The 15,168-nt window shown below is 41.6% G+C and overlaps 1 protein-coding gene across 1 annotated transcript in view; it reads left to right on the plus strand.

The window, feature by feature from the left end:
- Nucleotides 1-1,033: 1,033 nt before the first annotated feature.
- The window catches only part of KIAA1217 (KIAA1217 ortholog), a 191,378-nt gene continuing 177,243 nt past the window's right edge, over nucleotides 1,034-15,168 (plus strand). Inside the window, 2 exon segments of the mRNA XM_075747045.1 lie at nucleotides 1,034-1,445; nucleotides 6,514-6,800. Of these exon segments, the coding sequence (XP_075603160.1) occupies nucleotides 1,376-1,445; nucleotides 6,514-6,800 (357 nt within the window). The 5' untranslated portion in view covers nucleotides 1,034-1,375.

Raw genomic sequence — 15,168 nt, forward strand, 5'->3', positions numbered from 1 at the left:
AACAGTTTTGTTCATGTATTAATTGTAATTTACTCAAATGTTTTTTCTGTCTGGAAAGGGGAGGACTGAGGCATGAGGGAAGTGATTCTCCTTGAGCTTCTGTATTGAATTTATATATACACAAAACATTTCTGCATTAAATAATCTAAGTAGACAGGATGACATTTCTGCCAGATAGAGATGTAGAAGGAAACGTAGGGGAATTTTCCTAGCCTGTCTGGACTGGGTGGTTGAGAGGTCATTGCAAGCAATTTAGCTGACGTTATATTGAAGTCAGAGTTGAAGAAAGCTTGGAAGACCAGATTACGCTAGGTCTGTTTAAAAAGACATCCAAGATACTAACTGTTATCTGGTGTTGCAATATGAGGTTGATTTAAATGAGAAATTGCATATTTTTATTAATATCTCAGTTATGCTTTGTTCTTAACCTAATTCAGCAGTTGTCCATGGATAGACTTTCTGGTCTTGATGCTGTAACTGAACACTCAGTTTGTTCCACCATCTCTGGCTCTGCGTTATGATTTGATGGAGTAACTTGGTCTGATATTCTCCGCTAAATCAACACATGTGGCATCTGCTGGAATCTGTGGGATTTGATCTCATTCTTCTCAGGCACATTATTTTTTGCCTCGCGGCCCGATGGATCTATTGATTCTCATGCAGGCTTCCTGCCTCTGATCTGCCAAAAGAGAATTAGTTATATGTTTCTATATGCTTTGCTACTGAGGCTTCAAAATCCCTCTTAACCAAAGTCCCTGCTTACATATTGCTACCATTCATTTTTATTGGCTTCACTAAAGTTGAATTCCTGTATCTTGATTTTTCCCTAATTCATTCTCTGAGCAGCTTGAAAGAATTCAACAGAAAACAAAACCTCAAAGCGCTTATATAATGAATTACTTTTAAACTAGACGCTAAAAAAGACAGAGGAGCATTTATCAGGAATGTTTGTGGGCTTGGTGGTTACGAGCTTAAAAAAATATTCTGTGGAAAGGCTTTTGTCCCATGACAGAGATTTGAAAGGCTATGGATTCGGATTCCAGCAGAGGCTCAGGCCTGTAATCATGTTTGAAATGTTCCCTTTCATAAGGCTCCCCGGCTGCAGCGGGAAGCGAGCCGGTTAGGGGCTCGCCTGCAGAAAAGCCCATCACCTGTTGGGGCCCAGGGCCTGGGGGGCTCAATCGGCCGCCGCCGCCCACCACCGCGGCGAGGACGGCGGGTCCCGGCACCGCGGGCATGCGGGGCGCTTAGGGGGGGACTTTGCGCCGGGGAAGGAAGGGAGAGTTTCCTTTCTCCTCCCTGAGACTGGCGCTGACAGTCCGGGCGCTTGCGGCTTCCAAGTTGGAGAGGGGAGCTTGTGTGGTAGGCAGGGACAATGGAGGAAAATGAAAGCCAGAAACTTGAGCTGTGCCTGGCTTCCTCAACAGACAGCAGACAGATGAAGGGTAAGTAAGAGAATCAGGCAAAGATGGAGTTACATTTAAACGTGCCCCTGGTTGCTGCTTTTTATAACTGGAGGCAGAATGCACGGGGGGCGGGGGGGGAAGGCATGTCTGTCTTGTGCTGATGGCTCTGCAGATTGCCTTAATGCTCCGACTGTGTGAGTTTAACTTTCTCTGTAGAGAGATTTCTGCCTAACCTTTAAAGCAGGGAGCATGCCGTATCGCTGTCACAGTTTGCGGGACACTGCCTGGTGCGGAGGGTGCTGCTCCCGGGGGGGGTGTGTGTGTGTGTGTGTGTGTGTGGAGGTGTGGAAATTAATGTCACGTTCCCTTTAAATGCTCTGCATGCTTCACCTATGGCTGGGAAATAGCTCTTCTTTCAGAAAAGTAGGTTTGAGCTCATCTTTTCCTGGGGTGGCTTTTGAAAGAGGGAGATTCACGGCAGATTGTCACTGGGTTAGTTGATTTCGTGTGAAACCAGTTGGGTTTGTCTGGAGCGAAGCCAAGAAATTATAAGCGTGGTTTTAGGGTGGGTCAGCTGGGGTGTGCTCCTACAATTGCTGTTGCACTGTAGATTTTGTCTAAAAACAAATGAAAACTATTTCCTGGTGAATTACTACGTGGGCTATCCCAGGTGGAGCATAACATTCAGTAGCATGACAAATACCTAATCTAATCTATAGCCGTGGTAGTGTTTGTGGAGCACCTGTGACCATTGCCTGTTCATGTGTATTGTATTCCTCCCAGGCACGTCAGACAAAGTTGTGTTACTGTGCTTCTGTGAAACAAGTAGTGAGTGGTTGGATACATGTGGTTTTAACAAGAAATCACACAAGTTTATCAGTAATACCAGAAAATAGTGAATAGAGAACTTAGGAGAAAAATATTCTCTTTTTTTTTTTCCTGAGGGTTCATTAATTGTTTGATGCTCTTTTGAATCATTTTTTAAAATACAATACTGTGCAGTGCAAGTCACGTGCATCTGTGTCTGTATATGTTTATGTTTAGTGGGACAGAAATCTTCACTTAAAGGATGTGTCTGAATAGGAAAAAAAAAACCTTTTGGTAGCATATTTCTTCTGTACAGGTTGTATGAAGCTGCCTGAGATACATGTGGAGCTAGAAAAACAGAGGTCTGACCAGACCGATCCTACGATTCCCAAAACTTTTGAATGCTGAAAGCTTATAATCAAATATAGTACTTTTGGCCCATATCCAAAATTTACATTTGAAAGTTCTTGGAAAGAGACCTAATTGTAAAGACAGTGGAGTAAATTAGATTCCAAATAATCTCAATTTTACTGCTGGCATAAATATAATGGAGGTGGGTTTGACTCGCGCTGTTAAAATTGTATTTTTTTTAAACTTTAAAACTTTTTTTTAAAGTATTGAATGTGATTTGCTTCCACACTCAGTTTCACAGTATCAGTATGGCTCAGGTCGATACTTGTTCCTTTCTGAAATTATTCTGAAAATGTTCTTCTCTCATGTCATCTGGGTTGCAAAACAGGACGTTTAAAATCTTCACAACATTTAAAGTAATGAGCAAAGTGACTTTCCTGACCTTTGTAGACTTCATAGAGGGTGTGACTTAGAAGAGTTGCATACCAGGATGCATAGAAGGACTTTTTTTAAAAAAAAAATAAAAATTTCTAGCTCACTTAGAAGCAATTAATCCTTCATGATAATCTTCCTGATAATCCTGGGCATACTGCTTCTACGCTGCAGACCTGAGCCTTTGCTGTAGTTATATCCACTGTAGTAATGGATGATGTTAAGAAATCTTGAAATTTGTTTTCACATCAGAGAAGCAACTCAAGTGTAAGGGTTACTCAAGCCTTTGGATAACCAAAGCCCTCCCCTGTCAATCAGCAAGACTTGCTTTTTGTTACCCTCCAGACTTGCTACTTTATTGAGCAGAAAGACCTTCAGCTTCTGAATATGAGGGAGGGAGAGAGGGAGACAAGCTTATCTCACACCTCTGTGTTTTCCATTGGCTTCTCTTTACTCCTTTTCCAAGGAGGGTACTTGCATAATTTATCCTTTCGCTACTCTTAGCTCTCTTCTGGGAACCATCACATGATCCTTCACACATTTCACAGTTATCTGTGGGGATTGATTTTCTAGGCCTATTATCTTCCCTTGTAAGATACGGAAGGCTTGCCCACGCTGTTATTGAGCAACTCCAGCATCCAGAAAACCTCCCTCAGTTTCTCCTCCCTGTAGTACTGTGGCCCACACAGCAGCTGTGGAGTTTATGTGCCCCCAGGTAAACGGGGGGGTTCACCATCCCAGCTTTCAACCTCGTCATCAAAGTCACTGGTCCCTATCTAGTAAGTGGCCAAGGAGGATTTTTTTCAGCAATTACTAGGGAAAAGACCCACATTCAGACATGACAGAGAGTTTGGTTTGCAAAGAAAGTCACGTGCTGCTCCGTGCTGTAATGCCGCGGGATCCTGCTGAATGCCCAGGTCAGCTCGCTGGCAAGACTAGCAATTAGTTTGCATAGTTTACATTCCTTTCTTTTCACTGGTATTTATACAGTATTTTTCAAATATATGAAAGAAAAATAAGAGAATTTGTTGATCTTTCTAATATAGTATAAGAAAAATATGTTATTTTTGATTCCTTCTCAAGGTTTCACCCAATAACAAATAGTGGTAAAACACTTTAATTGATGTGTCTCTTTATGTTCCAAATAATTAGCTTTTTTAAAAACTATTGAAATGACTGAAGTGCAGAATAGGGAAAGGCTTTGCATGAGGAAGATTTAGGACCCGAAATACACATTCATGAGCTCTGGGTTGTTTTTGTCAGTGTAGGTTTACCTGTCTTCTTGAGGAAGTGCCTGCCACCAATTCAGTGATTGAAAATGCTGCTGTGACCATACTTTGAGGGTTTATACCAAATTGCTGCACTCAGTCACCCACGCTCACGCTGACTCCCTCAAGCCTCAAGGAAATCCCGTATTTATGCCTGCCGCCTTTGTTCCAGCAGCCTCAGGGATATAACCTCTGGGCTCATGGTGCAACAAATTAAAGATGGTAAATTCCAGCCAGCCCCGTCCCACCTCTTTTTCCTCCCATGTAAAAATCCATTGAAGTGCCAGTGCAGCTTTCAGAAACCCTTTTGCCTAAGTGTATCTGGAGTAGCCAAGCTTACTTCTTGCAAGCAGAACTCTCCTTTTTGTCACTTTTCTCATACAAGCTGAATATACCTGATGATCATTGCTCTGACTTATCAGTAATCAGTAAGGCTAGATGTTTTTTAATTGAGTTGTGCTTGGAAATGTTGAATGTGTGAGAGTGTGTGTGTATGTACACATGAGGCTGCTGCTCTGAAGTTTTAACCAGGATTGTGCATCTCAGAAGAAGGTGTTGTGGAGATCAGAGATGGCATTTTGAATCTGTGTGGGAGTAAAACTTGGCTGTGAACCAGACCTGTTTCCAAAGTCATGCCTAGATCTGTGCTCATCAAAGCATGGTGCCACCTGCAGCCTGAGCTCCTATGGCCGGTTCTGCTTTTGGGATAGGTGTCCATGAATGCAAATGAGAGGATGTTGTTGATATTTTGGAGTCCTTGAGCATTATAGGGAGCTTACAGAAACATGCAAAGTCTTTGAGGACCTTCCAGGGCCCAGTTCTGTTGTGAAACCCAAGGGAAGGGCTTCCCCGTGTAAATTGGTGGGACATCACACCGGCAGTAGCTCCACCGACAGAGGATTTACTTTATTACCAGGGCTTGATGTTACGTGGGACTTGGCAGGCAATTGACAACGCACACCAGAAAGCTGAAAAATCCTCAGCATAAAATCCTGAGGCAAGTGGTAGGCAGGGTGTCAGACTGACTGACTGAACCATAAAAAGAAGCGAGTAGGTGCCTGTTTCCAAACAGCAGTGCTGTATAAATGGCAGCACATGGGGGAGGATAAAGGGCTCTGAGGAGAAAAGTGCCAGATGGAGAGAAATAGAGATGTATTAAAAACACAGAGAGGAAGGAGCCTCCTGCTCCTGGGGAGATGCTGCAAAGGGTTAACACTCTCAGGGACATCTGAGGCTGCCGGTAAAGATGGGGAAGGCCACATCAGACTTGGAGAGGCTTTTTCAATGCTTCTGGTTTGGGTTTTTTTTTTTTCTTTGCTGACAAAGGAGTGAGGGATTTTTCAAAGGTATTAGGTAACAAGGCTCCAGACTACACTTTTTCATGCACCAGAGGGTTTGTGTTACACAGTTACCTGAAGATAAGCCAGCACTTACATACCCTCGTGTCTGCCTATCTCTTTACAAAGGTTGTCATGGTCTTTGGTCTTAAAGTAGATTTTAAAGTTGTAAAATTTATCTATCTATCTGAGTTTGGGTTTTTTTTTCTTTCTATATCACATAAAACTTGCTTTTATTCTGTTTCTTAAGAAATGGTTTATTGAAAAAGTGATGTAGTATTTTCCAGCCCGCTGTCCTGAGACGTATAAAATCCAAGGGAGATCCATGAAATTTAAAACCAGACCACAGTCAGAAATCGGGAAAAAACCTCTCTTATTATTTCATAGGTGTTTCAGACCATGTTGAAAACACACTGAAAAAAGATTAAGGATTTCCAATCTCCTTGTCAAAGGAATGTTATCAGTTGGTATCCTTACGGATACTAGTTACAGGGCCATTAAGTGTACTGGAGCCTATTGAAGAAACCTGTTTCTTCTCGTGGAAAGCATCCTGTAGATTTTAAAGGTCAGGGAATAAGGGCGCTGTCAGATCTTCTTTTCAAGTCACATAGTGGTAAAGATGATATAAAAGGAACATCTACTTTAATGATGCTCACTTTCCTGTGAGGCAATACTGCGGTTGTGTGTTAAAAGTATGCAAGTACTGTGCAAAGCTTATATAAATGATTATTTTCAAGCCACTTTTTACAACATATATATGACTAATGATACAGAACATGCCATTGAACACCACCAGACTTTTAAAAGAACCTAACTTTTATATCGATTCTTTTCTTTTTCTTATTAATGCAAATGTTGGATTAAGATCTTGTAATATTCTGGTTTGGGGTTTTTTTGTGGTTTTTTTTCCAGACCAGACAAAAACCAGTTTGCATGTAACATCACTAGACGATGCAGAATGTCTCCGATCTAAAGAGCTCCTTTCGACCCCGAACAGTCACACTTCTTCTAATTCAAAGTCCACCCGTAACATCCCTCGAAGACATACAGTAGGTGGCCCTCGCAGTTCCAAAGAAATACTGGGAATGCAAACCTCGGAAATGGACAGGAAGAGAGAGGCTTTTCTTGAGCACCTGAAACAGAAATATCCCCACCATGCTACAGCAATAATGGGACACCAGGAGAGGCTGAGAGATCAGGTATGACACTCAAATTCGTATCTTGCTTTTTGTTAAACAATCCTGATAACTTCTACAAAGTTCAGTGTTACCTCATTACAAAAGGTGAGAATGTAACAAAGCATTAAACAGATTTTTAATTATTCTTTTTTTATATAGCCTAAGATTCAGTTGCTCCCTTGAAATTCAAAGGAACAATCATAAAAATGAAACTATTCAATATTACCTTGGAATTGTTTGTTGAAACTGACATTTTTAAAAGAGCTTTTCATTCTTTTTAGCATATACACAGAGAAAGGGATGAAGGTGAGACTCTTGATCTTAGTATATGGGTCTCCATCTACTTTTCACAGCTGAAGGGAAAATATGGAACAGCTGTTAACTTCTGTTACACTTTCAGTATTGGCACCACTGCCCGCGAGAAAAGAAAATATCCATAGAGTGTGTCTGTATGCTTTAGCTGGCTCTGTTACCCTTTCATTTGCTTTCTTTTCTATTTCTGAGTCTTTTAACACAAACAGAACAGACTTATCCACAGGTATCTGCCTTCTCCAAGCTGTTCTGACATCCACATTGGTCTGTCAGCAGCGTACCTTAAGATGGTTTGCTTTTTGCCTGCCTCCCATCGCTTTTCAGCAACGAAAAGTAGATGTAGGGTCAGAGGAGATGTGACATGCTGATGTATTTCTCAGAGCAGGTGGCGGCCGCCATCACGCCGACCTTCTGAATTCAGACAATGCCGTGCGAGGATCTCTTCACAGCCTAACTCTGGGCTCTGGTTTTGGGTGTAATGTTTAATCTGTTCAGTTTTACAGACAATCTATGTTCTATTCCATAATTAATTTTTTTCAGTCAAATAGCAGAATTTAGAGTTCAGGCTCAAAAAATCTTGTGCCTGTTATTCTCAGTTTAACAAATGATTGACAGCAAACCTTTTATAAAAGGTTTTTTTCTTAGTGTTTTACAGGTATTTCGGCACTAGCAGCGAATTAATTGTAAATAGGGAATAAAAACAGGTTGGCAAAATACTGTACTCTGCTATGGGAGTTCTTACTGAATTCCCAGCGTCTTTTGAAGCCTTCCAAACCTTTGGAGATCTGACCATTGTTACAAGTTTGAAAAGATTGTCATTTGGTAACTTCCCTCTACAACTTCTCTTTGACAGGGTCTCTGGAGATCCCAGGTGCTATCACTGCCTCAAAACACAACTGCTAGAATCCATATGTATCCAGATAAAATTGCTGCAAGACTTTAGCTCTAACGAGGATGATCTATTCCTTATTTTTAAACAGCTTCCCTCCTTTCCTTTGAAAGCCTTGATTTTTTTTTTTTTAGTTTTTTTCCCCTCTCCGCTTATCTCTTCTATGAACTTTAGTGACTGTGTGGAATGTGCTGGGTGGTGGATAAAGATAGCGTACAAATCAAATAAAGGGGGTGGGAGGGGGGTGAAATCCAGAGATTAGATCTTTTGGAGTCATGTAAATATTTAGTTCCAGTGTTGCAGACACGGCAAACCCAGTTTGAACAGCCTACAGCTTTACACCCTACACATTTTGTAATTTGAGCCTTTTCTGAAGGCAATAAATTACAGAAGGAATGTAGTAACTGTTCCTGCTATTTGTTTAAAATGTGTCATCCTTGCTAATTTACTGAGGGTAAAATTCATGCAAATGTCTCCTGCTTCTATTTTTTGATGATTAGACATATGTATTGTACATAATGAGTATGAATTTTAAAACAAAATAACTTTAAAATTACTCTTAGAGTATTAAGCTATCTTTCTTGGGAATGGGAAAGACTGTAGAAGCATAACTTAAAAAAAAAAAAAAGATAAACTGAACAGAAGCCACATTAAAAACATGCAGAAATAAGTTATTCCAGCTGATTGTAAGAAATTTGCTTAGTTCAAATGTATCGACCGTCTGGCTCATCGGATGCAATAACAGGTTATTTTGGTCATGGCATTACAGTTCAGAGGGGTTCTTTCTCACCAGTTGTGTCTATGCGTGCACACACACGTATCTGTGTATTTTCTGTGTGTTTGTGTGTATATATATGTATCTGTGTGTGTATATATATATACATAGGTATGTGTATATATATGCGTAGGTATGTGTGTATCTATTTATATGTGTATGCATAATGCGGGCTTACTTAGCTGCTCCATGAATAAGGCCATAGTATAATTTAGCTTCAGAGGATGTATGTGTGTGTATAGCATATATACTTGCTTTTTCTTCCCTTCTGTATGTATGGGTGTAGCAGTAGTGTAGAAGACAAACTACATACACATGTAGTAGGTATGTGTATGTAACATACATACGTCACATATATAAAAAAATCTGTAAGATGTGTGGGGAGACATGAATTACAATGTTACAATTTATTTTATAGGTTCCTTTCCTCCCTTCTTTCTTTTCCAGCTGCTCCAGTATCTGGAAAGTGGCAACATTATCCATGGTGGGAATTCCTCCACTGTGGGAGATCTATCAAGGATAGTAGCCAATGCCACATTGTTTTCTAATCTCTATGTCAAATGGCACACCTGGAACATAAAACATCCCGATATTTACAGTCAGGAGATAGTCCCTTGGACATCACATCATTTGTCTTCCAGGTTGCTCTAAATTCTGTCAGGTCGATAGCCAACGAAAACGGGCCAGAAAATCAAGACTGGTAATTGTCTCTTTTTTATGGACTTTCTTCTCTTGTCCATTTTAACCATCAGTATCTGAGTACAGCAAACTGACCTCTGGTTTGCAGCAAATAAACATCAGGAAAAAAATATTTGACCTTGTCAGAACGTACTGTATCACCTCCACCAGCAAGGTCAGCTCTGAATGTTGTCCGTATCTTCCTCTACATATTAATGGTTTCCTCCAGGCTTCATTTATTCAGATAAATCCCTCCCTGGATGTGCCTCCTGAGGACCTGTTTCTACTCTTGATAACCTGCCACAAATCAGAAGTACGATCACGGCCAGGTAAAATGCCAGTGGGGATTACTGACGGTTAACTAACATGGTGACCTGAAACCTCCCAGCTGTGCACACAGATCATCCCTCCTCCGCCCCTCAGGTTTGTTACCCTGTTTGTGATATCTTATTCTGGAAAGGAAAGCTCACAGAGACAGGAGCTGTCTTTATTTGCACAAGGGCCTTGGGATACTGCCGCAAGGCAAACAGCCTGCAGCTGAGCTGGTCTGCGAGGTAAACTGGGGCGTGAGTTTGCAGCAGTCGTGGGGGTGCAGGTGTGCTGTGCCTTGTGCACCCCAAAAAGCCCTCAGGGGAACGCAGCACCCCACGGTCGTGGGTCCATGACCCACAGCCCGGCAGCTCGCCCTCAGGCTGCCGTTCGTCCCCCTTGCAAGAGAACCCCGCAGCCTGGCTTCAGAGCTCCCTCCACCTGGAAGCCTGGAAAACCAGGAAACAAAGTCTTTTTTTATAGGTAATGCAAGTTTCTGCAGGAGCTTTGGGTACTTTGCCTCTGCCAAGGCTGTCTCGTCTGTGTTAATGAAAGCAAGGCGCTAACGTAATCCCCAGGAAAGTTAGAAAGAAAAAAGAGAAAGGAAGGAGAAAAACAGTCTCGGTCTTCTGAAGTTTGAGATGGTGTGAATCATCTGCTGCTGAGCTCATGGCAGGACGCGGTCACCCGCTTAGGTGGGGTTGACTCCGGTCAGCAGCAAAGGAAAGAGCAGGAACAAGTATAAAAGCTGGGCCAGCGGCTGCAAGGATGAAAAAGAGTTTGCAATTAAGAGGTTAAAATGCTAACCTGGCCATGGGAGGGGGGTTATCCCTGCTGTGAACCTGTTTTACAAGTCACCTCGCGAAAAAAAAAACCCTCTCTGAGGGGCAGAGAGCAAAAATAGGTATGTAGAAGTTTTTCAGAGCCGGAGCTTTTGAGCATGCCTTAGAAAATGAGCTGGAAGATGTTTGCCACAGATTTCTTTTGTTGTTGTTTGACTAGGAAATACACTGGGTGATGTGGAAGGGCCGGCAACAGCTCCAGCATTTCAGCCAGTGCTCTGTGAAGCGCAAATTTATTGGCAAATGAAGTTAGATTTCCACCAATTTAAAAAAAAACACCCACCCTTCTGGTGCCTGTGCAAGGCTGAGTGGCTAGAAAATGGTGGTTGAGGGTTTTTTGTTATGTTCGGTTAGGTCTGAACATGACAGGTAACTCTGGCATCTGGGCAGGTGTGGTTAAGGTTACCATGGAGATCCATGATGTCATGCTTGATAGAGCATGTCAAGACAGCTAATCTAACATGTAGATGTTCAAAAAGTCCCATAGGCCAGAACTAAGCTTTATGCAAATAACAAAGTTACGCTGCAAAAGGGTGAAAGAAAATACGGCTGAGATATGGCGTGCGTTTTACCTGGCAGCTTGAAAGGATTATTACAGGCTTCATCATAAATTAAAACTTTTGGAACTAAAGGAAGAGGATTTCAGACCATCTCTGGCCTCACGTGTGGAATTTCACATTTCGGTAAATAAGCTTCTTTCTCTTTCTGCCCTCGCTGTAAAAAAAATGCTTTTGAAATCGTGGAGTTTGCTTCACCACGCTGTTCCTCCTGGCAGCAGGGCTGAGTCAATAAAGCAAGTTTTCTGGCATGGCATGTTCCCTTTTCTCTTTCGAAAATGAGTTTTTTATTGAATGAACTGAGAATTCAGAATTATTTGAAAGGCATTGTAATGTATTATGTTGATTATATGAATCATGCTGCAAAAATGTCCTAGGTAGTGTTTTGGAGGAGAAACTAAGAATGGAGACACTGTATTTATTTGTAGATTATTGCCAGATGTCTCTCCTTTAACTGTTAAAATAGAACCCTAAAATTGCAACAGCATTTATTCCAGCATTTGATATCTGCAAAAATACTGAGGCTTTTTTTTTTTTTTTAACAAAGCATCAGACTTTGAGTATATGCTTTGACTTCACAAGGTAACACTGGAGCATTTCTTAATAGATTTTTTTCTTGGGTAAAAGTACATTAGATAAAGTGTAAACATATTTGGAGTTAAAAGTCCAGCAACAGAAATGCTATTAGGACTTTTGGGGTTTAGGTATAAACAAAAGAGGATATTTTCAGTCCCTCTGGAGAGACAGTAAAATCTCTGGGTTCTGCGTTGCAACCACTTTTGTGCTTACATCAATCACGACAGATCAAGTAAACATCAGGACGTAAGGGATAGCCCCCCCGCTGGCACCGCTGTGATACGATAACGGGGAGCGGGTTTGGGGCTACAAAGTTTAGTTGGTTCAAATCGCTTCCTTTGAAAAGGGTTTGATCTGGGTGGGAAAGAGTGGGGGCTTGCGGTCGTTAATGGCCGAGCTTAAAAATGTGAAAAGAGAAAAATCGTAGGTTCTGCCTAAAGACACCTGAGAAATGTAAACCTGAGAGAAACTTCAGTTCAATGTAAATCCTCAGTAGGATTTAGGGAATGAGGCGGGTTCAGAATATGGTAAGCACATTATACAATTCCAGGTGAAAAAACAGTGTATAAAGGATTTCTGACGTTCTGCATTGCTTGATCAGGCAAGGTTAAATAAACTTTTTTTGGAACATGTATTGATTATTAAAGTGAATGGATTTGAAAGGAGTACAAAGTGAAGAAATCACTGACTAATTTTTCTTGGTTATAGCGCTTTTGCTTTTACACTCCTAGTTATATCTTGAACCTAAGCCAGTAATGGGAATATTATAGAATTACTTTCAATTTAACTTTTCTATTTAATCAAAGTCTGAGTGTTAATTATTTTGTACTAGAATATGTACGAATGACAACGTGTCAAATGAACTAGCATATTTTGCATTCATTACACTGTTGAGGGTTGATGCCATGGAATCGGGCAGGGAGAAATTGATTTAGTATTAATATTGTAGGAATGCTTTCCTGGTCTGTACCAGTTAAAAAACAAGGTTAAAAAATTACATTTGATTTTAAAATGTACACAGCATCTGTGAAGAATGTGATTTTAATCTGGGTATGTGTTGCTGCAGATTTTTCTCGTTGAGAAAATCCATTTTGTTGAATTACTACTTGGTTCGTGTACTGCTGTATATAACATGTCATCAAAAAATGCCTATTTTTATCTGAAAGGTCAGTGTCATACAGCTAGAACTTGCTGATGTGTCAGTGTAGGCTGCAGGTATTTGTTTAGGGGGAAAAAAAGTTTCAGAAGTTGTTTCAGGAAATTTCTGTGAGTTCTTGTCTCCTCTGATGGGTACTACATCCCTGCCCAAATGAGATGGTGATGCCCCTTCCTCCCTGGAGAGTCTTTGTAAGGCCAAGAGAGCACGTTGCACGCTCGGGAAGGGGGGACCCTCCGCAGCATCCACACGTGTCCCCTGTACCATCTGGTACAACAACTTACTGCTTTCCAGTGCTGCTGTATGTTAAGGGTAACTGGTCTTACTTTGCATTGTTAAAAGCGCCTAAGTAAAGCTATGAAACCAAACATATGAAACGTGATTACAGGCGTAAATCTCTGCTGGAATCCGAGCCCTTAGCTTTTGTTTATGGAAGGACATGAGATGACACGTCCATTTGTTTTGAGTTGAAACATGCTCTTTAGCCCCCAGATAATGCTGTGATTGCGTGATATTTATAAATAGCTTGATAGATAAATGAACAAAGAGCTGGTTCATTAGCAAAGTGAAGTGGATTTACTTTGTATTGGCTGTAAGTGAAAATGTTGAGGAAGAAGAATATTCCTAGCAGAATGTCTCAGTGGAAAGGCTTTCAGTTTTACCTTTTAGTTTAAAAAAGTACACAACATATTAAGGTACATATTAAACCACTAGCCCTAAGGTGTCTCTGGAACTAAGTGGAGTTTAACTAGAGTGATAATACTTGCTTTGATAAGCATAAATTTCTTCATTTATATCCATCAGTTAAAAGTAATAAAAAAAGCTGTTCTTTTGAAAAAGCAAACAAAACAAAGCTGCAAAAAGGCTAATAAAGCAATTCCTTTTCTTTTTCCTTCCCTCCCCCATGCAAACCACAGACCAGTGCAGTTACTTTGCCCCAACAGGATTAGTAACTTTTCTTCTGTGGCAACGCCTCTGCATTTTCAATAGCATGTATTGTTTGTAAGTCAAAAGTCCCAGGTAGTTGTTATATCCCTACTTTTGTTCATGTGAGCTTTGTACGTGTATTTTTTTAACCTAATTTTATGACAAAGAAAAGTATTTTTAGAATACCTTGTATTCAGCTGACTGAATAAGTGACCACAGTAATCTTGTTTCAGTACTTAGGGTTAGATTCCCAAAAGAATTCAGGAGTTTGGTATCCCTTAAAGCAGAGTTCAGGCAGCTGCATTCAAGAGAGTTGCCCATGGAAACCTCTCCCCGTTACTGTAGACACCTGAGATTCCTTAGGTTTCAGAAACTTAAACATGTCCTGAGGCATTTATAGATGCATTTTTGCACGTACTCAGTTTAGTCTTGGTGCTTTTTGGGTTGCTTCTGTAGATGGCTACCAAAAACTGCACCCAAGCAGTCAGCAGGGCCTCATTTGGTGGATGGGTTCAGTGCAAGACTAACTCCTTCAGCGGAGGTGGAGAGAAGAGCCCACGTCCTGCGCAGTGGCCTGGCAGTGACCACCCCTGTGGCAGAGGCACCTCCTGCCTCCTCTGAACCTGTGCCTCATGCCCTCCTTCCTCTGGGGATGCTCGGAGGTGTTTGGGATAGGCAAACCCTTATTTTCCCTTTTGAAGTTGAGCCACTGGGCAATGACGTGTTACAGGGTTCGGCCCCCATAGCCTTGTGGTTAGCCTGTCAGGCCAGCTGCTGAATGAACCTCATCACAGGACTGCAGAATTGAGCTCCTCTCTTGATGCTCTCCTGGGCCATGAAGACCTTGTGCTCCTTTCTTGTTGGCAGCAAAGTTTCAAGAGTTAGTGATGGAGAGCCCTGTCCCCATGTTGCTGTAGCCTGGTTATCAAGGTCCTCTGCCCAGAGATGGAGATGTGGCTGTTGAACGTCCTTCAGGCTTAGGGAACCAGAAAGCTGAATCTTCTCCTCCTTCTTTACAAGTTCTGCAGAAGTAGATTGGTGTATGAAGGGTGCTTTGCCACTGCTTCCTCTTCCAACTCTACTTTTAAACCAAAGCACCTCAGATTGCTGTGCTTCATGCCCAGCTCAGGGGTGAACAGCATGGTAGATGTCCTCAGGACACCATTCTAGATGGGGCTTGTCAGCGACCCCAAAGTTTATTTCAAGCCCTTTATTCACTTAGGAGAGCACAAGAAGTTTGTGACAGAAGTGGAAATGAAGCCCTGGTCTACAGACAGCTTTGGCTGTGCTGTTTTAAAGCAGGTGTTCTCTCTCATCTATAGTTCTGGAGGTGTGTTACAGAAGGTGTGAGGATCGCTTGTTTGGCAG

This window comes from Balearica regulorum, chromosome 2 (assembly GCF_011004875.1).
Source record: "Balearica regulorum gibbericeps isolate bBalReg1 chromosome 2, bBalReg1.pri, whole genome shotgun sequence".
Taxonomy (NCBI): Eukaryota; Metazoa; Chordata; class Aves; order Gruiformes; family Gruidae; genus Balearica; species Balearica regulorum.